We start from the raw sequence: 22,128 nt of genomic DNA, 5'->3' as shown, positions 1-22,128 counted from the left end.
CAAAAATGGAAGGCTCTAGCAAAATAAAGTCAGTCTGAACTTATTCAAGTGCACCAAGGCCAATTATGAACCTTTTATTAAACTGGAATATATAATAAGAGATAAACAGGTGGCATTTCCAGATTTGCACATGGGCAGCTCAACTTCTAAAGTCAAGATGAAATCAAAATGGATAATTCTTGCTTCATTTTAATTTGTTATATCATAATATTTATTATTAATGATTTATCCATGCATATCATTATTTTTCTATAATTAATGATTAATTAATTAATTTTCTATAATCTTTAATTAAAATAACTTCCCCTCCCTATTACAGTGACAGTCTCTTATGAAGTGTTTACTGACGCGAGGTCACACTCACATGAGATCCACCAATAGCAAACCACAACCATCCAATCAATTCCCTATTGACAAAATCAAGCCCCGCCCTACATTTGTTCTTGTTTGCCATTTCACTTGGATTTAGGTCACAACAGGGAAGAAAAGACTATCAAAACGTATATATTTCATGTTGATGTTAAATTTTTATTTATAAGACTATGTTCATACAACCTAACCTAAAGTAACTTAATTTATTCTGTACATCTACAATGTTTTCTGAAATCTTTCAAAGTCTTCAAGGTTGGCTAATGCTACTTCTGAGCAGAAAACGTCATCAGGCAGGAAAACCAAGCGATCCAAAGAGATATAGTTGGGTTGAGATGGTTGGTACTGGGCCCGGCCTAAGTACTCCAAAAACAAATGCCGCTCTTTGATGCGAAGGAATTTGGCATTAAGGACCTTTGAGAAGTAAAAAACAAACAAAATTCAAGTAAACTCTGACACTGTAGTTCTACCATTTAACACAGCAGAATAGACACCATTTCTCTTCCTTGAAAAAGCAATTTATAAAAAACTGGCACAATATCTGAATTCAGTATTTACCTTGCAAAATGCCTCACATACAATATTATCCTCCTATCTCTATAAGCAATCACAGCTCTAACTCTACATTTCTTTCTTTATTTTTTTATATGAAAGGGGCAAATAAGATGTACCTGTGGGAACTTAGCAATAAGTGAGTGTGGAACCTCCATGGTGTTGTGAACGAAGTCAAATATTTGGGTGAGCTTTCTTTTATTAGCGATTAAAACTTTAGGAACAGTTGTGACAATGTGTTGGATTTCATTTTCACGAAATCCAAACTCCAGTTCACAAACCTTAGAGAGAGAAATAAATCAATAGCTGTCACAATATTACAATTAAAAACAAAGTTAAGCAAGACCAACTAATTGTCAGACCTTTAGATTCTCCTTGATTGGCTCTAAACTTCCACACAGTAGTTTCGGTAGACGAGTCACAACATTTCGGGTCTGAAAGCATAAATCACGACAACACTCATGGTGAATGTAGCTGAAGGTCAGTATGAAAATCAGGATCACTTCATTATGGAGTCACTGTATGAATGGATCTTAAAAGTGAGATTGTTTTTTTTTTTTCAAACAAATTTTATGCAATTCAGCTTTACCTTCTCAGCACTGAGTCCCAATTTCTGCTGAAAAAACCCAAGACGGTTGTCGAGCCTCTCAACGCTGAAGTTAAGCAGATATGGGGCTTTGCTCACCATGACAGCCACAGACTGTTGACTGAACTTCTTTGTTTTTAAATAGGACACCCTTAAAAGGAACAGACCAAAGCAAGAAAGTAACATTTAGAAGAAAATGATCAACAAATAAAGCAGTGCAGACGTCATCCACGTCAAGTGGATGTCAATTGAGACAATTTACAGTTTATTTAAAATTTTTTGTTTTTTAAGAGAACCTATTAAGCCCTTTTACAAAGTCTTGTTTTTATTTTGGGACTCTACTAGAATAGGTAGAGCTAGCTTGAATGTTGAAATAAACACCTTATTTTTCCCCATATTCTCCATTGTTGCAGCTCCTCTTTTCCCAGTCTGGCAGTAACGCTCTGGGCTGTGCTTCTCATAAAGCAACGTAACTCGCTGCTTAAAAGATTAGTTCACTTTTTAAAAAAAAACTTTTGCTGATAATTTACTCAACCCCATGTCATCCAAGATGTCCATGTCTTTCTTTCGAAAAGAAATTAAGGTTTTTGATGAAAACATCATTAAACTAACAGTCCAACTCCATACAATGGGGTCCAACTTCATACAATTGGACCGCATTGAAGTCCATAATATGGAGAAAAATCCTGGAATGTTTTCATCAAAAACCTTAGTTTCTCCTCGACTGAAGAAAGAAAGACATGGACATCTTGGATGACATGGGGGGCGAGTAAATTATCAGCAAAAGTTTTTTTTTTTAAAAGTGAAATACTCCTTAACTACGTAACTTAAAGCCACACTGCGGAACTTTTTGGCCACTAGATGGTGCTCGACATGTAATTTTCACGTCCAACGTCCCTAGAGGCCACAAGCTCCGCAGCACTGTCGCAAATTAAAGTCAACAAACAGTCAACCAGTCAGCCTCCCGTGTCTTTAGATTGTGTGTGCTTGTGCTTTTACTGTCTATGGTGCTTGCAATGTATGAGGCGGGCCGGGCAGCCTTGCCGCGCTTGATTCCCTTATAGCAGTCGGCTGACAGAGCGAGAGGGGTGATCCCCGTGGGGATTATCATTTCTGTGAGTGAATGTGGGCGCGGGACAGCGGGGACACATTCACTGCACTGAAAACACCGTCGGCCAGAGCTGACTGTAACGTTATGTGTGTTGGTTTATTTTTACAGAAACCGTGGGACATGTGGTGTGTAATGTTAGCACGTTCACGTTGACAAGAGCCGATTTTATTAGTGCGAGCCCAGCACTGAGGCGGGCTGTGTCTGTAGAAATGAACACTGATCTGTGGGCATTTTATTACACTCATAACACCATCGGCTGTGGCCGGAATACTAGAAAATACTACACTGCTTATATGAATTTATCTGGGTTACCTTAGAAACGGCATTTGTGTGCAGGCAAGCGTCCGCATCGGTCGAGCACCCCTCCTCCTTTAGCTCACGCCAGCGAGCGAAGCGAAAGCTGGACCAATATGTTAATCCTCGTCCTGGCTTTTAATTTGTCACTCTCCCCATTTCTTTTTTAGTTTCCTCTGATAAAACCGTTGCCTTCTTCCTTGTAGCTGTTGTTCGGCATGACGAAAACATACGGACGGCAATCAAACGCGAGTTGAGCACTAGATTCTGAGGAGGTGGTGGGGGAAGTGACGTATGCCGTAAAGCGGTCAAATTTTGTAGTTCTTTTTGTGCTCGGGTTCCTACCCGAAACTCGAAGTTACAAAGTGCAAGTAAAAGTGATACAGACACTTTCAGGAGACGGCAGACACGTCATTTAACCTATTGTAAGTCGATCTACCATCTCAATGGGTTTTGGTAATATATTATAAAGGTTGAAGAGTTCCACGGTGTGGCTTTAAGTATGATGAATTGTGGAAAAAAATCAAATAACTATTCACAATTCTTTCCCGAAACTGTATTTTCGCAAATTTGGCCACGTTGGTTAATGATGTCATTGTGGTGAGTAATAACTTTTAATTAATCCATTTGAGATCTCCAGTTATTCTTATCGTCAGTTATTTTAGTTATTTTTCTTTATTACCAGATTCAATCATCGGCTCGTTCTTACGACGTAGAGCACATCCGCACATGCGCACTCTTCAAAGACGGTGCTTTAAATCTATTGACAAACTAAAAGACGTAAATGACATTTGTATGTATTTTAAATAAAATATATAGATTGTATTGAATGTCAGCTTACTTGTTTGTCTCAAAAAAAAGGAATTATTAAGTCCATGTCACGCAAACAAGAGACTATGGTTATAACCACAGGCCAAGAGCTGTCGTTCCAACCACACAACTTTGTGTTGTTTCTGAATGTTTGTTGGAACTATGGTTTTAGTTCCTGTCCTATGAAGCCCCTCCTTCTGAAAAGCACACTGTGCTCTGATTGGTCAGCTGGATCAGTGTGTTGTGATTGGTCAAGCGCTTGGAGTGTGTTTGGGAAATGTCCCGCCCCTTACCATAACCATCAGTTTAACACACTACTAACTAACTAAACCACGCCCCGCCCCTTTATTCTGCGTATTAATTATTTAATGAGGAATATTGTGACGTGTTTGTTCCCGAAATCTCAAGACTACAATGGAGGCGTTTCAGGGAGTTCAGAAACACTGACACGGATATGGAGAAGAACTCTCGCTGGAACAACTTTTTGCTTTGTAACTTTTTCATGCTCAAGCAGCAACAACAACACTAAAGAACAGTGCTTGAAGTGGGGGAAAAAAGGTGCCGGTACTCTCTTGAATTGGCAAATCATGACTTTTGAAATTTTTACAGGGAAAAACAAAACTTAAAAATATTGCTCTTACAATAACAATTTATTGTTATTTGTTAACAAATGTAGTTAAACAAGTCGTGTGTGTGTGCGCACGCATTTCTTTGCAAAGAAACATTCTCTTTTTAGAAGTTGGTCATTAATAAACTTGATTCTTGAAGTTTGTTAAGATGGGAAGTATACAACAATTGCATGTAAATGGTAAACAACAGAAACAACCAAGAAAACAGCTCTGATATTGTCTTTTCAGTCATCTTCGATGTGTTTACAAGACAGCAAACATAAAATAAGTAGGCCTACACTAGGTTTGATTTGGGAATGTAGGCTACCTGTCTGTGTAGGCTATTACATAAACTAAAAGAAAAGCTTATATTCTGCCTAGCTTGCTCGTTTTATTTATTTATAAAACATAGTTTTACCCAAACTGAATAATTAAGACAAGTTTAAATGGCTAAATCTTGTATAAATATCTTTGAGTCTTTTTTTTTTTCTGATGTAGCCTACTCCAGTTCTTGTTAAAACACACTAGACATGCAAAGTCTGTGCATTTTGGTCACTTTTTGTGTGAAATCATATTTAATTTCTCCATCAAAAGTGTGCTTTCACCTTAAATGAGCGTGAGCACACCAAAAATAGACTAACCCGCTTCAGACTGAATCCTGACTCAAAAATAGACTCAACCCTGCTTATGCGACACTCTTCCTCACGGTTTGAATGCATTCATTGATTAACATGCAAGCCGGAAAAATACGCGCTGCTCACGCTTGCGGTGGCCGCGAATCCCGCGATCAACTCTGATTGCCGTTTCGCAGCAGTATCGCGCCGCAGATGTGTGTAGTAAATGAGGGGTTAAACGGCCGTCATGCTTTTTCAGTGGTCAGTGGTAGGCTATACAGTACCGGCTACATGCGAGAAGTAGCGGTACGCAACAAAAAGTGCAGGTCCGCTTAAGAGTAAAATATAGAAGTGCCGGTCCTGCGTACCGGTGAGTACCGCCCCACTTCGAGCACTGCTAAAGAAAGATGAACATGTAAACAAGCATAAACTAGGTCCACTTTAAATTCTCTTACTGACCTTGCTTCAAGCTTGTCCAGGCTTTCTGTGAGGATGAAGGGGTTCTTGGTGAGCAGTGTGCCCAGTTTAGACTCCTCAACTCCCAGATCTTTGAGGAAGAGAAGTCTGGGTGCAACATCAGCATTGAAGTCAAGCCTAATCAGCATGGAGCCTACATTGGGCCTCTGCTCTAGTTCCCACAGGTTGACACCTGGAAATTGAGCAAAAGATTAGACAAATCCTAAAGAATCCAACATTCCAACATATAGATATGAGACATACCAAGCTGAACAAGTTTGCTGAGAGTTTCTGATTTATCCACATAAGGTTTGAGTGTGAAAGAATCTGGCGGAAGGGCAGAAGGCACTTGGATCTGGACCGCTTCTTCCTCACTGATTTCCTGAAGAGGAGAAGGACGCACAAATGCATCCAAGCCTATAACAAACCAGATTAATACCATTAAAATATAAGTATCAGGGACACACATGCAAGTATAGCTATATATACATACCTATATCCGAAAGGGACTCTTGGTTTGATATTTGATGCACGTTCAAATTTTCAAATGGCACAATATGTTTTTCAACCTCTCTTTCAGCAAGATCAGTCTTATTATACACATCTGGTGAAGCGGCTTGGTGGTCGGTTAAGTTTCGTCTTCCACGCAGTGCCCATGTCTCTCCACTGTGCCTCTGTGTGAGACTGTGGACGGGTGGCTGTTCCCGACTGTGCTGTAGCAGGATATGGTGCGAGTGCTGCAGCAGGATATGATGCGAGCGCTGATGCAGTGTGTGTGTTGACGGCTGGAGAGCTGCAGATAATAACGGCCTCGAGAACAACAAACTCACACATCGCCGACAAAGATGCATGATGATACGAATCACTAGTGTTTTCCTGGATGGAATAAGATTGTGTTACATGATTATACATTCTCATGAGAACATGATTTTTTTTAATTATGTCATTACATTGTTTGGAGGATAAGAAACAATTGTAGAAATATTTTTTGGAATGTCCTCTGATGGGGACACTAGTTATTAACAAATAAAATGACATGTATAGGCAATTTTTGTTACATTAAGCAATCGATTTTTTGGTTTCTATTTTTAACCAAACTTTGTATAAAGATTGTTCTCAACAATGTTATAAAATATAGTATAACAGAAGGATTTGATATGCTAGTTTACTTTATGCAATGTGTGTGTAAAATGGCCATACATTTTAGCATAGTAATGTATTCTTGAGGCAACACGTAATGAAAAATGAAGTGTAATAATGAAAGTAATAACTTGTAATTTTCATAAGAATATTTCATATTTCAAAGAATTATTGATATATAATTTCTTTCAGTGTGTTGTCTCCCCAAAATGCCTGATAAACATGCTTTCTACAAGTCCTGGTTCTACAGTAGACGTGTATGAAATGAATGCCCCGTTTTGTAATAAACAATCATATTTTGATTAGAAACTTCATTACTTTTTCCCGATATATTGATTTATGACAATTTGATTATCATATTTCCATAAGGGTGCTAAGTTTGATAATTCAGTCAACGTCAGTCATTTATAAACACCAAGGAGAAGTTGTTGTCCATTGAATTTTCAGCACTAACGTTATCCCTTTAAAACTAGGTCGCAGAGAAATTCGCTAAAATATTATGTCCTCTACAGAGGAAAACAAAGTTAATGCCTGGGTCTCAGGAGGATATTGTAAAAATACATAATATTTGATTACATAATGCATGCATCAGTTTCATTAGTTTACGAGGCAACTGCGAGTTTATATCAGTGTAACGTTATGTGCCTGACAGACTTCAATGTCACCACATCAACATGAATCACATGAAAGTTATCCAGAGAAGGTGAAACAGGAATGCAGCTTATATAACATTATTATAACGCAGCCTGTATATCATAGACATGACTTACGTCTTACAAAAATAAACATTACCTGATTAGTACGAATCTTCAATACTGCGAGTTCACGTGTTTGTTCCTATGGTTTGTTCCAGTCTTTGCTCTTCGCTGGTCAGTCACAGCGCCCTCTAATGCACGGATGATTCAATGAAAAATCAATTCAGTCAGGGGACAAATGGATTTATTAATTACTATTTATTAAAAAAATTACTTCGATTAACACAGTTGTACCAAATCAGGGCTACAAGCAAACAATGTGATGTGTACGATTTTAATAATAGAACTTGTTATCAACATTATTTTGAATTGTTTTAATATCCATATCATATGAATAAAACAAGCAGTTTCAGAGACATTTAAATAAAGGACTGTATTGTACTGTAACAGATAGTGTTTAATTACTTTAACATACAAAACAGAGCGTTGCCATATAGGTAACATCGATAAAACCAAAGTCTGTGAGACTGTTTAAAAAAGTGCTTGCACAATTACAAAAATGATCTTTACAACAAATGGCACAACATTATTTTTTTAACCAATGTGTATCACAATATATAACATTTGCTTTAATTTTCGGGCTGACAAGCAAAACTAAAGCTGCTTTTGGGTGAATGTTCACAACACTGAAGCTCAGGGAGACTTGAGAGAAATAGTATTGTTACAGTAGTAAAGCTAAAAACAAAACACTCTGTAGGTCGATACTTCATTATACTATTTTAAACATACAAAGTACAAACTTTTATTTTTATATCTTTGGAGCAGCTAAAATGTTACTCTTAAGTTTAAACGACAAAGAAAACACTTTCATGAAAGTAAACAAGTATGTTGCATGTCAATATGTAATTCAAAGCATGCAAAACAGCATCAAATAATAAGAAACAGAAGCATCTGAGAAACATGATTAAAGACAACCAACTGAAGGCTCAAAGCCTTTGCAAATTGCTATAAGAAGCACTTTTTCAACATTATAAAAGTCTTTTTTCCCATTTGAGACAGAGAGCACGTGTAGTATGCATTAAAATGCACATGCACAGATATACGCAACACATCATGTACAAACAAAACCATTAAAAAGAATACAATCTGCCAGTGTTGACCTGTAAGAGTCTATATAATGTGAAACCGGGGGCCCGGGGTGGCGATGATGTCGCTGTAGGGCTCGTCCTGCCGGAGCTCCACCGCCTGCTGTTTCTTTAGCACCAGAAAACTGTAGAACTTGGCAGCTGCTTGTTTCTTGTTGTTGTTTCTGCACAGTTCCAGCAAGCTGATCGATTCTGCTCCAGTCTTAGCAATGACTCTCTGTAGGAAGAGGAATAAAAAGGGTATTTGTTGATATAAAGTCAGTCTATTGCAATATCAAGATAGTTAGAGCATGTTTCAATTCTGCCAAACCTGTAAACCATGCAGCATCTGCTGTGTTCTCTTGTTCCACCTCCTCTCTTCCTGATCCTGGTCTCCACTCTGACCTTCCTCCTCCTAATAAACAAAAATAAACATAAACATTTTGTTTTTGGGCTGTACTCCTTTGGGTTTTCATTCTTGAATGTTCAAACATGTCATTCACATATTCTCCATTGTTGCGGCTTCTCTCTTCCCAGTCTGTCAGTAACGCTCTAGTTCCCGTCTCTTTAAACTCCTCCTTATGAAAAGCACACTGTCCTCTGATTGGTCGGCTGGAGCAGTGTGTTGTGATTGGTCAAGCAATTCGAGCGTGTTTGGGAAATGTCCTACCCCTTACCATAACCAGCAGTTTAACACACTACTAACTAACTCAACCAGGCCCGCCTCTTTATTCTGTGTTTGAATTATTTAAATGAGGAATATAGGAAGAAAACTCAAGAAGACAATGGAGGCGTTTCAGGGAGAGACTGTGCATTGTAACTTTGCAGATCTTTTTTAATGTTCAAACATTACACAATAAAGAAAGCTGAACATGTTAAAAAAGCATAAAATGTCCTCTTTAACTGAGTGAAGGGATCTAATAGGAATCAGGTGCAAAATACATTTTCTAATGCAAAAGTGAACAGTGAATGGCAAAAAAGTATGCCCCAGATATATATATATTTTAATAACTGATCAAAATCTGAAATCACATAAAACATAAATAGTAGCACAATTATAAATTCTACAAAAAATTAGGCATTTAAAAATTATGTTTTTAAATAACGTTTCTACTATTACAAAGCCTAAATCTGAAAACCTAAAAGCGACTGCAGATTGTTTGGCTGTACTAAGCAGGTTTTCTTGTTAAAAAAATAAGCATTAATGGAGTAGTTCACTTTAAAAAAAACTTTTGCTGATAATTTACTCACCCCCATGTCATCCAGGATGTCCATGTCTTTCTTTCTTCAGTTGAAAAGAAATTAAGGTTTTTGATGAAAACATCATCAAACAAACAGTCCAACTCCATACAATTGGACCCCATTGAAGTCCCCATTTTTCTCCATATAATGGACTTCAATGGGGTCCAAACGGTTCAAGGTCCAAATGAGAGTTTCAGTGAATCTTCAAAGGGCTTTAAACGACACCAGGCGATGAATAAGGGTCTTATCTAGAACCCTTCGAGTCATGATTCGAAAAAAGATTTGATGAACGAGTTTAAACAGAAGAGTCACGAACGCTCATCACAGAACAGAGCAAGGCGAGCATTTGTGCTTATAACACTTAAACTTGTTTATTTATTTTTGAAATGATCGATCGTTTCGCTAGATAAGACACTTATTCATCGTCTGGTGTCATTTAAAGCTCTTTGAAGCGGACCTTGAACCGTTTGGACCCCATTGAAGTCCATTATATGGAGAAAATCCTGGAACGTTTTTATCAAAAACCTTCATTTCTTTTCGACTGAAGAGAGAAAGACATGGACATCTTGGGATGACATGGGGGTGAGTAAATTATCAGCAAAAGTTTTTTTTAAAAGTGAACTACTTCTTTAACGCCATTGCACACTGAGTCCAAAATTTTCGTATGCGTTTTTTCGTATTCGTGATTCGGTGGCTCAAAATTGTCAAAACACTGTTCAAACTGCTCGCTACAGATGCTACAGAACACTCCTATTTTTTTATGACGGACGAAAGTTTCAGAGACATTGTTCAAGCGTGATTGACATAACGTGAGGTCGTATTTATTTTTTAACATGCGAAAATTTTGGACGCGGTGTGCAAGGGCCTTGAATAATAACAGTTTTTTTCTCATTTAACTCCATGATTTGTGTCTATTAAAGCCTCCTCACCTCATCCTCCTCATCATCATCCTTCTTGTCTTTGCTTTTCTCTCCTATCAGGTCGAACTCAGGGATGAGCTGTGAGATGCTGGTTGGTTCCTCAGGAGGAAGTTCCACCGGCTGCATGTTCACGTGTTGTGTGGAAACAATGGAGGAGCGATCATCCTCAAGCATCTTTAGGAAAATAGGTAAGACACAGAATTACAAAAACATATTCAGTGGGGTCAATGGCCACACTGAAAACCCTGCGACTCCAGATCTCACAGGTAAGGCAGGCTCTGCGTCCTGAGCTTTGCGCTTCTGTCCGCGGGGTCCGGATGGAGGAGGCATGACTGATTCATCGAGGGTTGTGCGACTGCCCTCCATGGCTGAAGCCTGCAGAACACTGGGCTCCTCCAAGATGGTCTGGTCTGCAAGAAGCCAAAAAACGGGCATTAGTGAAAAAAGTAGAAAACTATGTTTGAGTCATTTATTTTCCAAATGTTTCTAAAACAGCTCACCAAGGCTTAATTTATTTGATCAAAAATACAGTAAAAACAGTGAAATATTATTACAATTTAAAATAACTGTGAATATATTTTTGTAAATGTGATGCAAAGCTGAATTTCTTAATTACTCCAATCTTCAGTGAGTTTAAAAAAAAGTGTTTAAAGTATAGATCATGATTCTCGGTAGATTCTAAATAAAACAAGTAAACAAAATAACATGAAAATTACAGTACTACAGGTGTTACAAAATGTTAATTGCTGCCGTCTATTTTAAAATATTCATTATTTTTTTTTTATTTATAACAATCGGTCTGCATGAATGATTCAATGACTCACTCGTAAGCCTCATTTACACTGCATGGTTCAAGTGACCCAAATCTAATTTTTTTCCTCTCATGTGGCACAGATCGGATATGACCGGTGAACGTGTAAGCAGGAAAAAAGCAAATGGATTCTGATTTTCTCAGATCAGATTCTGGCCTCACTCATATGAGGTTATAAATCGGATATGAAGCGGAAACGTACATTTGCTTGTGCCATGTAAGCATACAAATCGAATATTCCCCAGTAAATGCAAGTCGTACGTCATTAAAAAAGTGACATCAACTCAGATGGACACCACCAACTGAGATCACATGACTTATTATAGGCACGATGTAGACGAAGGATACACACAGTGGAGCAATGCGGAGATTTCATGTATTTGAGTGTTTGAGGCGAAGAGTGCTGGCAAAAATGCAGGGTTGTTACCGAAATAAATACTTGTTTGAAGACATTTCACAAAACATGGGGATATGTGCTCTCCTCTTTCCCTCCGCCGTAAGAAACCAATGTTTTTTCTGACTTTTTGGATGACTTTTCAAAATATTGTGGAAAGAAAAAAACGCTGCAGAATTTTATTTGCATCTGCATCCATTGCATTTCGTGCCGTTTTACTTCCTTTTCCGGGTCAGAACATCTACATTTGGTAGTTTCAGCAGTGTATAGTGTAAATGCAAAAATCGGATACGGGTCACTTTTAAACGATGCTGTGAGCGGGACGTCAAAAAAAAAAAAAATCGGATTTGGGCATCAAGAGCTGCAGTGTAAATGCAGCCATAAAGAATGAATCAGCAATTTTGAATGAATCTCTGGAATGAATAACAAATATATTTTTAACAGTCACCTGTCGCCACCTACTGGTGTAACAATGTAATTGATCTTTATTTGAAGCGTCAAGTTTCTTTCAAAAGGAGATTTACTCTATTTTGATCACTACTGAAGACATCAGTGTTTATATCCAAACTATAAACTTTTATCCTAATACTTCAGTCATTTGAATTATTGTAGGACAGATATATGAAAAGCTGTTTCATATCTATAAACAGCTGCTCTCTCTGAGTCAGAACACAGATCTGACTGTTCTCTGATCGTACTTGTCAAATAGACATCTTAGAAGAATCATATTCTTTTAGGAATAAGTTTGTGTGGGTGTTTAACAATAAATTGTGCAGCTCTAGAAGTTAAAAGCACAAGTCAGCCTATCTTACCAATGATGTCTCTTTGCTGAGACAGGACCTCTTCCCGAGGAACCTCAGGGTTCTCCAGGTCTTTGAGGAACTCGTCCAAGCTGTCCGCTTCTCCACCCTTCCTCCTCTTCCTCAGTTCATCGGGCACCAGAGGGGTCAGGCAGCGTGTGAACATCTGCACAGAGGACATTCATTGGGTAACTACACTTTAAGGGCAAGACAACAAAAAAAAATCTCCTAATAAGTTGTTTTAAAGGGTTAGTTCACCCAAAAATGAAATTGTCATTAATGAGTCGTTCAAAGCTCGTAAGCCCACAGTTTACGATATTTTAGATTTAGTCCGAGAGTTTTCTGTCCCTCCATTGAAAATGTATGTACGATATACTGTCCTTGTTCAGAAAGGAAATAAAGACATCATCAAAGTAGTCCATGTGACATCAGTGGTTTGTTACAATGTTGTGAAGCATCAAAAATAACAAAAACAACAACTTTATTCAGCATTTTATTGTCCTCCGGTTCTGTTGTGGATCCGCGTTCAGTGCCGCTGCTGACGCGCGTCTGGTGTATTCGGTACCCGTGTATTCGGGTTCAAATAAATATGGCTGGGGAAAAAAATGCCAGTCTTCCTCTGTGTAGAAATCCTTACACATGTTTGTGAAGATTGTTTTATACAGCGTGCGTCTCCCTCAGACTGTAAGCTCAGCCGCACCAGACACACGTCAGCAGCGGCACTGATTGTGGATCCACAACAGAACCGGAGGACAACACATTGCTGAATAAATTCATAGTTTTTGTTATATTCAGACCAAAATGTATTTTCAATGCTTCAAAACATTCAAACTAACCCACTGATGTCACATGGACTACTTTGATGATGTCTTTATTTCCTTTCTGGACAAGGACAGGATACCGAACATATATTTTCAATGGTAAGATGTCAGACTAAATCTAAAATATCTTAAACTGTGTTCTGAAGATGAATGGAGGCTTACAGGCTTGGAAAGACATGAGGGTGAGTCATTAATGACATAATTTTCATTTTCATCATAACTTTCTGTGTATTATTATAAGCAAAAGAGTGCCAAAAACAGACATATCCAAGGCTACTTATGTATTTTGTTGCACTAAAGCCTGTATTAATGTCTCACAGCTTGTTCCCGGGATCTGTCCTGACCTTGAGCAGTCTGCTGTTCCACAGAGGCTGAGCTGGCAGAGAAAACAGCTTCTCCACTCCTCCTGTTTCCTTCCACATCATCAGCTTCTTGGTGGGGGGAGCCAGATCCAGAGTGGTGACAATGTCGGAGTAGTCGCTCAGCTGGGCACGGATGGTCTTACTGTCCAGCTCCTTCACGCTGTCCACAATCAGCTTCCTCTTTCTCTTTGCTTTGGTTTCTTTCACTATTAATATACCAGGCAAAATGACATTTTGTTTGCAAGAGAACTTTAGGTGAATTGGTACGTAATGTCGACGTAATTACCAGGTGTATGACTGCACCTTTACTGTTTATTTATTCTGGCTGACCTGTGATGTCGATGGGCTCCAAAGCAAACGCCTCCTCCTCATTATGGACTAGGGTGGTCTGTTCAGTCTGGTCTGTCATGGTGGGCAGCTGCTCAACAGGACCAGAATCAGGACTGTCTGGACCTCCTGCTGCTATTGGACAAAATAAAGAATCTTTATTATTATGCAAACATGTAATATAGATGTTAAAGGAGTAGCTCACATTTAAAAAAAAAAAAAAACATTTGCTGATAATTTACTCACCCCCATGTCATCCAAGATGTCCATGTCTGTCTTTCTTCAGTCAAAAAGAAATTAAGGTTTTTGATGAAAACATTCAGGATTTTTCTCCATATAATGGACTTCAATGCGGTCCAAATGGTTCAAGGTCCAAATGAGAGTTTGAGTGCAGCTTCAAAGGGCTTTAAACGACACCAGGCGATGAATAAGGGTCTTATCAAGCGAAACCATCGGTCATTTAAAAAAAAAAAAATAACAACGTTTAAGTTTTATAAGCACAAATGCTTGCCTTGCTCTGTTCTGTGATACGTGTTCGTGACTCTCATGTTCGAACTCGTTCATCAAACTGAATAAATCTTTTTGAGTCATTTGGTTAATTCAATGATTTGTGCTTATAAAACTTAAACTTTAATTTTTTTTTTAAATGACCGATGGTTTCGCTAGATAAGACCCTTTTTCATCGTCTGGTGTCGTTTAAAGCCGTTTGAAGCAGCACGGAAACTCTCATTTGGACCTTGAACCGTTTGGACCCCATTGAACTCCATTATATGGAGAAAAATCCTGGAATGTTTTCATCAAATACCTTAATTTATTTCAACAGAAGAAACAAAGACATGGACATCGTGGATGACATGGGGGTGAGTAAATTATCAGCAAGTCTTTTAAAAGTGCACTACTCCTTTAACATATCATTGTGTTAAAAGCTTTTTACGTGAAAGGTTGTCGAAATCATCCTCATCATCTCCACCGTGGTCTTGGGGCATCATCACACCCTCAGCGATGGCAGGAGGGTCATCAAAAATACCCCCTCCATCTTCATTACTGAGCAGCTTGTCCACTGCAACACAGCAAGCAGCCAGCTCAGTCTCAACGGATGCTTTTACATGCTTCGTTGTGCTTATGGATGCCTCTCTTACCCAGCATGCCTCCCTCGGTGCTCTCCATAGGGTTGTCTCCAAAGTCATCCTTGTATTGGTCATACTCTAGGTGATTGGACTTGTCCGTCATCTGTACACTACTTGACTCTGACTCCAGCAGCAGGTTAGACACAGACGCCCCATGGATGATGTCCACTTCAAATGCACCTTCCTCTCGCATCATCTCTCGGTCATCCATCCCAAAATCAGCTGTTGAGGAATATGTGCTGGTTATTTCTACTGTATGAGAAGGAGTGCAATGTGATTGAATAATCAGTTTAAAGAGGACCTATTCATAGCATTGAAACTAGAATAGAGGGTATACGCGTGACGTCACCGTCGGCCGGAGGGCCTGTAGTTCCTCACAATGAGTGGCAAAAAGACTAAGTGGCTGACTGTATTTGTTTTCAGCGTGAATGCCGCGAAAAACCAACACAACGCATATAAAGTGGGAAAGAGGTTTGCGATTGTAGATTTGACAAAAAAATCGGAGGTATATTTCTACAGACTTCTATAGAAAGAGGTCGGAGCAAATGGATCGCTGCAATTCACAGAAACAACGACTCCAGTCAGCGAAAGGTGGATTTGCAGTTATCATTTTGTGTCAGTATGCTGAATTTAGGTGTAAAACCATACCCATATATTTAAATAACGCGTTTACAGGCAAATTTGCTTTATGTTTAGGTCTATATTGCTTTTATTTCCCCGGTGTCGAAATCAGGCAAACATAAATGTCAGGCAACACGATTCCTGGCTGCATGTCAATATCCATGGATCACTGGATCTTTAGTAAGTTGTAAGGAACACTATATTGAGTCCAACATTTAGTTTAAATTGATAAAATGTTTCATTTTAGTCGCATTTTCGCAGTTTCCCCTATTAAATCCAGTCACGCAGCAGATCTTTTGCCACTGAGTCAGGCTGAGGGGGATTGTTCCGGCGGGAAAGTGACATCAATGCATTCCCAATGCAGGTTTTCTTACTTGAATGTAAAAAAAAAAAAACATTATTTTTGACATATTTGACATTATTGCAGCTTCTTTCTTCCCAGTCTGTCAGTAACGCTCTGTTTAGTTCCTGTCTCCATGAAGCCCCTCCTTCTGAAAAGCAGACTGTGCTCTGATTGGTCAGCTGGATCAGTGTGTTGTGATTGATCAAGCGCTTCCGAGTGTGTTTGGGAAAGGTCGCCCTTTACCATAACCACCAGTTTAACTATGAGTATATGCAATTCTATGAGTATATATAAAGATGATGCTTTTTATGCCATACCAAAATCAGTCTCTTGCAGTAGACTGAGGTTCCCCACTTCTTCTCGCATGGTGATCTCCTCCACACGGGACTGATTCAGGGTGAACTGTTGGGCAACGTCAATGTCGCTACAATCCACAACACAGGGAAGGGTCAACACTGACAGCATTCTACAATTATATGATACCTATAAATTAAAGTTGCACATACTCCAGGTCGGGAAGAGGCTGATCGAAGTCGTGAAACTCCTCAGGTAACGTAATGGCGTTGTAGGCAGCTTCACGGTTCTCCTCAGGCAGGTCGACCACACCTGTGTCAAACAATGCACAAAATATTATCTCTTGCAGTGCAACAGGATCAACTTATGTAGTCCAGCCACAACTTACCTGGGCGAAAAGCCATTTTAATCTTAATAAAAGCCTCATTGCAGTCTGCCAGCAGGTACTTGGCTTTTCTGTGGTAGATCCTCACCACGCCCAGGAGTAAGTGACCAGATGTACGGAGAGCCATTTTTACCTATCAAATTAAGCACATATTAGAAGTAAATGGAGCTGCTATAGAGTTGCTCAGTCATGATGTCAATTTCTAATGTGATTTTTGAATAGAGGTTTTTGATTTATGGGTAAAGGTCTGCTAAAAGAGTTTGTAACAAGCATCAGTAGCAACATGCACAGAAATAATCTGTTTAGAATTGGATTTATGACTCAATTGGATTGAAAGGACATCATGAAAACACTCCTAATGAGCTCGATCCACATTAAATTTTGATCAAATTTAAAGGGGCGGTGCAGACCTGAAATAATCCAATCAACATTATTTACATGTTATCAAGGCAAAAATGGCATTTATACTCATAGTAGTTCCAGTAACATTATCGTGGTGCAGTACAAATGAACTGAAGTTTGGTCCTGAATAATACACATATTAATAATCCACATGTAAATGAAAATGTGCATCGGATTACATGTATGCGTTTATAGAGTTCAAAACTCTGAACGAACATTTTTGCAAATTCAAACTTCAAAGTAAAACCTCAAATGTGGTAGGGTCTTAGGATTACAAACTTTCAGTTATATTGTGTTATATTATGTTCATATAATATATTGTGAACAGCACTATTCCTCTAAAAAAAAGGTCTAAAATACATTTTAAGCTTTTAAAAATAATCCATAATACACAAAAAACCTAAACAGTGTGATTTCGAGAAAATCCATTGACCTTTGGAGAGATGATGCTCTCCACGCTGCTCTCCAGATTGCACTCAAACACGTGTGCTTTGGTCAGCTTCTTATCCCAGTGGGCCGCCAGCCAGATTTTGGCCAGCGGCCCACGTTTGCTGAGGACAAAGTGAGCGTAGAACATCGTCCCTGCACCTTCTCACACTGAGGTGGAGGGGGACGCTGAACCTGCAGGATAAAATGGCACTGGTGTTAGGTTTAACACTACATCACCATTATTGATTTGATTGCTCTTAAAGGGATAGTTAACTTTGAAATTAATTTTTGGTATGCTTTAGATTACCTCAAGGGCATCCAAGATGTAGGTGTCTTTGTTTCCGCAGTAGTTTCAATTTTAGTTCAAACCGTTCTTGTCTGTCAGTCATATAATGCAGGTCTATGGTCACCACCTCAAAGAGCATGCACAGAGAAGTCCAAATTAAACATGATTTAATGACTCGTAAACGTAAGTACACATTGATGGCCCAAGACATGAAACGAGCGGTTTGTGTGAGAAAACGAACAGCATTTTATAACCACACTCTTGTTACCACAACCCCGTCCAAGTGATCTGAGGGCACGGGTGCTTTGTGGCTGTGGTTAAGAGGTAAAAACAATATAAATACTGTTCGTTTTCTCACACAAACCGCTCGTTTCGTGTTTTAGGCAATCAATGTGTACTTACATTTACGAGTCATTAAATCATATTTAATTTGGACTTCTCTGTGCATGCTCTTTGAGGTGGTGACCATAGACCTGCATTATATGACTGACAGACAAGAATGGTTTGACCTAAAAATATCAACATTGAGACTACTGTGGAAACAAAGACACCTATATCTTGAATGCCCTTGAGGTAAGCTAAAACATACCAAAAATAAATTTCAAAGTGGACTATCCCTTTAAAGGTGATGATGTGTAATTTTTTGATGTTAAGACTTTCCTCAGTCCCAGGCACCCAGCACTCAGACACAAATATTGTCACTGGGACACTACCCTTTAAACAGGTATTATGCACCATTTGGTTAGTAAAATGTTATCTTTTGGTACCAATATGTATCTTTTGATAGGGTACCGCCCCAGTGACAGCTTTCGGCTTCCTTTTTATTCTTTTAAGAGTTTATGCAGAGATAACTTTAACCACGCAATTTTATGCCCTTGAATGCTGTAAATGCTAGTGGTATCAAAGCGTTGCTGTTTGTACGAGGTTGTGCCGGACTGTCAGTCTGACCAAACAATGAAAGACAGCACAGGAAGCTGTTATGATATTCAGATTAATTTCTGTTACACAGTTTAAAATAATCCTATATGATTTAATAATTCATGTCTGCCACAACGTACTTCATCATGTGGTTCCTGAGCATGTTGCTCTAAAAAGTCAACATTTTCAATTCAAAGGATTTGACTCACTCAAATAAACGAATCATTGGTAAATTGGATGGACATCGATAGTTATAGTGAGCGTAGCAGTGTTGGGGAAAGTTTAAAGCGAATACATTACAATATTGCGTTACTCACTAAAAAAGTAACTAATTCAGTTACTTATAGTTTTTATGGAAAGTAATGCATTACGTTACTTGTGCATTAATTTTCTCACCTAGGCTGGGCTTGTTTGCTTGTTTGTTTTTCAAGTGAAGGTCAGCAGCAAAGACAGTGAGATTAAAAATACATAGCTTACAAAAAATATATTATTTAACACAATTATTTAATATTCTGAATTTGCATTTAACTGTTTCTATTCATTTTAAGGAATGCTGAAATGTTTAGTGCAAGTGAGATGAGTATAACCAATAATCAATAAGCATCATGTTTACAACTTAACGTTACAGTTTCTCTCACCATGTAAACATAAGAGATGTCAGTCAATAAACGGGAAAACAATTGTAACTTGCGTCACCTATTTCAAAAATTAATTCATATTTTGTTGTAAATTTAAAAGAAATAAATGACATTTTTATAGCTACTTAAAATCTGATTACGTATTATTTCTAAACATGTAATGTTTAGAAATAATAGATTTGATTAAAGACAGCAGTCTAGCAGATTTTCACAATTTACAAAATTAAAAATATAAAAAACTTTGCAAAATTTACGATTCTTCGTCGCGTCTGCGAAAATGTAGTTTAAAGTTACCTTTACATTTTAAGAAATGGTATGGTAATGATGATAGATGTACATCTTTAATATTTGATGCAATAACTGTTCTAAATATCTGTATTAATTTGTATTAATAGTTAAATCAAATAATAATCTAGAATGGGTGTTTAGATAGAGACCCCTTTATTATTTCAGAGATGGGTGTGTGACTGCAAGTGATGGAGGGCCTGTGTGATGCGCTTTTATTATTTACGCACTTTTATTATTCTCTAAATGGCTTTATTCCTGAGCTGTTTAATAGTCTATGAAATGTATGTTACATTAAATGATCGTTAATAATCTAACACGAAGGACAACTGTTTATGTAAGGCTGCGGCTAAAGAAGAGCTAGCAAGCAAACGGTGTGCTGTCGCGAGATCAACATCTGCCTGCGCTCGCGCCATGTGCGGATTTTGCTCATGAATTGCAATGGCATTCTTCACAGATGTCATTTTAGCGTATTTTGTGATAACATAAAGAAGTGATGTTGCACAGCGTCTGCCATTTGTCCCTGGTGTTACGTTACCAGGGAGAGAGAATGGAATTTTCTAGCAAGTTTCATGACGAAAACGAATGGTGATGATTCCAATGCATGCACTTAAATGCATTTTGTTATGTTTTCGCCGAAAGTACTTACGCGGAACGGTCCTATCGTAGCTTTCCGTATTTAGCAACCGTATCTAGGGTACCTTTCTCACCCTCCTCCCACTGTACAGTTTCCCTAAAACAAACAAAATGGCGACGCCCCCTCCCGCCGACGCTGAGAGGTTCAGAACGAGCTGGATGCTTATGGAGGACAAGTGTGGGAGACTGCATAATTCATAACATTCACAGCTCATGCACATAAAAACTGAGAATGAAAATTACAGAGAATACAAATTATGACGACTCCGGGATATTTCTATATATTTTTTCTGCAATTTTGGTTGAGCTATTGCTAGATTGGGCTCTAATATATTTAGTAAGCCACAAATAATTTTCTCAAGAAGAACAAGTTGCTATTACGTAGGCCTTTAAATGATGATCCTAGGAAAGACTTGAGTTGCTTAATGATCTGTTGCTTGTAACTGTGGCATTAGCAAACTCTAAAAAAAAAATACATATTGCTGTAAGATACAAATGCAGACGTCAAATAGACTCTGTGATGGACAGTACATAGGCCTAGTGTACTTTACTACAGTTGCAATGAAACTGCAACAGAAACGATTTAGGTTGATGATGACAAACCCTAATGTAGCCTACACTGCAATAGTCAAAGAAATCTACAATTTGTACAATTACAAGCACTTAAAATGATATCTACAAACACACTAGCCTACAATAAGAAAAATCACGTTGAAATGAAAGTTGGAGCCTTCAAACTTTTTTTTATGAATAACAAAGTCAGTTCATAGCCACCAGATGGTGCTCACACTCCGTCCTAAGTAACACTGCAGTTTGACGCTGCAAAGCCTCACACACACACACGCACACGCACACGCACACGCACACACACACACACACACACACACACACGCACACACGCACGCACGCACGCACGCACGCACGCACGCACACACACACACACACACACACACACACACACGTGACGTGTCCCTGATACCACACGCGTATCACAGAAACGTGCAAGAAACGTGTATTTTTTAGTGTTTGCACTTCTTCAATAACAATGTCTCTAAAGAAGTATCAGGCCAGACGTTGAATAGACATTTAGAAAATGTCTTTAATTGTTTATGATTGAGCATGTATGCAAAACTGCCTTTTCTAAGACGTTTATTAGATGTTAGTTTGTACACAAAAGATGGTTTCCAGATAAAGCACTTTTTAGCAGCATCTTAGATTGCGTTTACATTACTGAGATCCGATCAGAAGTGCGTTTACACTTGTCTTTTCATTGTGTATGTTGACAACATCCGGATACAGGTCGCAACGCCAAGGCCTACCTGTGCTATAAAGATGATGTGCTTAATGCATATTGATCATTTGGAATTCGTAGACATTTACTTACTATGAAATGATCGTCTGGTGTCGTTTAAAACCCTTTGAAGCTGCACTGAAACTCTCATATGGACCTTACCGTTTGGACCCCATTGAAGTCGATTATATGGAGAAAATCCTGGAATGTTTTCATCTCATGTGAGTGACAGGTTGCCCTGCCCTTGCGCCAGTAAACGCGTCACCACCAGAGAAAAGACATGTTGCTGCAAGAGGGAGGGGAAGTTATTTTGATTCAAGATTATGAGGGCACATAAATAAAAAAACAGTTTGAAAAGTATAGCTAATTGCCCTGCCATGTCTTTGTTTGTAATATATCAAATTATGATAACGTTGCCTTAACTAAGTGATATGAAA

At 38.5% G+C, this 22,128-nt stretch overlaps 2 protein-coding genes across 3 annotated transcripts; both read right to left on the bottom strand.

Moving 5' to 3' along the window:
* Nucleotides 1-507: 507 nt before the first annotated feature.
* On the bottom strand, nt 508-7,457 carry mterf3 (mitochondrial transcription termination factor 3). Its single transcript, XM_039675579.2, has 8 exons — nt 7,333-7,457; nt 5,894-6,276; nt 5,665-5,817; nt 5,404-5,593; nt 1,511-1,658; nt 1,284-1,355; nt 1,041-1,202; nt 508-783 (listed from the first exon to the last, which is right to left on the bottom strand). The coding sequence occupies exons 2-8, from the start codon at nt 6,249-6,251 to the stop codon at nt 589-591; spliced, it is 1,278 nt and encodes a 425-aa protein (XP_039531513.2). The 5' UTR covers nt 6,252-6,276; nt 7,333-7,457; the 3' UTR covers nt 508-588.
* Nucleotides 7,458-7,462: 5 nt separating this feature from the next.
* Nucleotides 7,463-20,568, bottom strand: rad21b (RAD21 cohesin complex component b). 2 transcript variants are annotated; one of them, XM_039677904.2, is made up of 14 exons: nt 20,414-20,568; nt 17,642-17,829; nt 16,810-16,939; nt 16,634-16,733; nt 16,445-16,551; nt 15,176-15,385; nt 14,971-15,096; nt 14,040-14,171; nt 13,692-13,915; nt 12,539-12,692; nt 10,786-10,931; nt 10,531-10,695; nt 8,691-8,774; nt 7,463-8,597 (listed from the first exon to the last, which is right to left on the bottom strand). In XM_039677904.2, the coding sequence occupies exons 2-14, from the start codon at nt 17,783-17,785 to the stop codon at nt 8,406-8,408; spliced, it is 1,914 nt and encodes a 637-aa protein (XP_039533838.1). In that variant the 5' UTR covers nt 17,786-17,829; nt 20,414-20,568; the 3' UTR covers nt 7,463-8,405. The 2 variants fall into 2 exon arrangements, with proteins under 2 accessions (XP_039533838.1, XP_039533840.1); XM_039677906.2 differs by having other exon boundaries at nt 14,040-14,168.
* Nucleotides 20,569-22,128: the final 1,560 nt, after the last annotated feature.

The sequence above is a fragment of the Pimephales promelas genome, chromosome 18 (genome assembly GCF_988280905.1).
Source record: "Pimephales promelas chromosome 18, fPimPro1.hap1.1, whole genome shotgun sequence".
Taxonomy (NCBI): Eukaryota; Metazoa; Chordata; class Actinopteri; order Cypriniformes; family Leuciscidae; genus Pimephales; species Pimephales promelas.
Note: the sequence above shows the minus strand (reverse complement) of the source record. Positions and strands in the feature narration are given on the sequence as shown.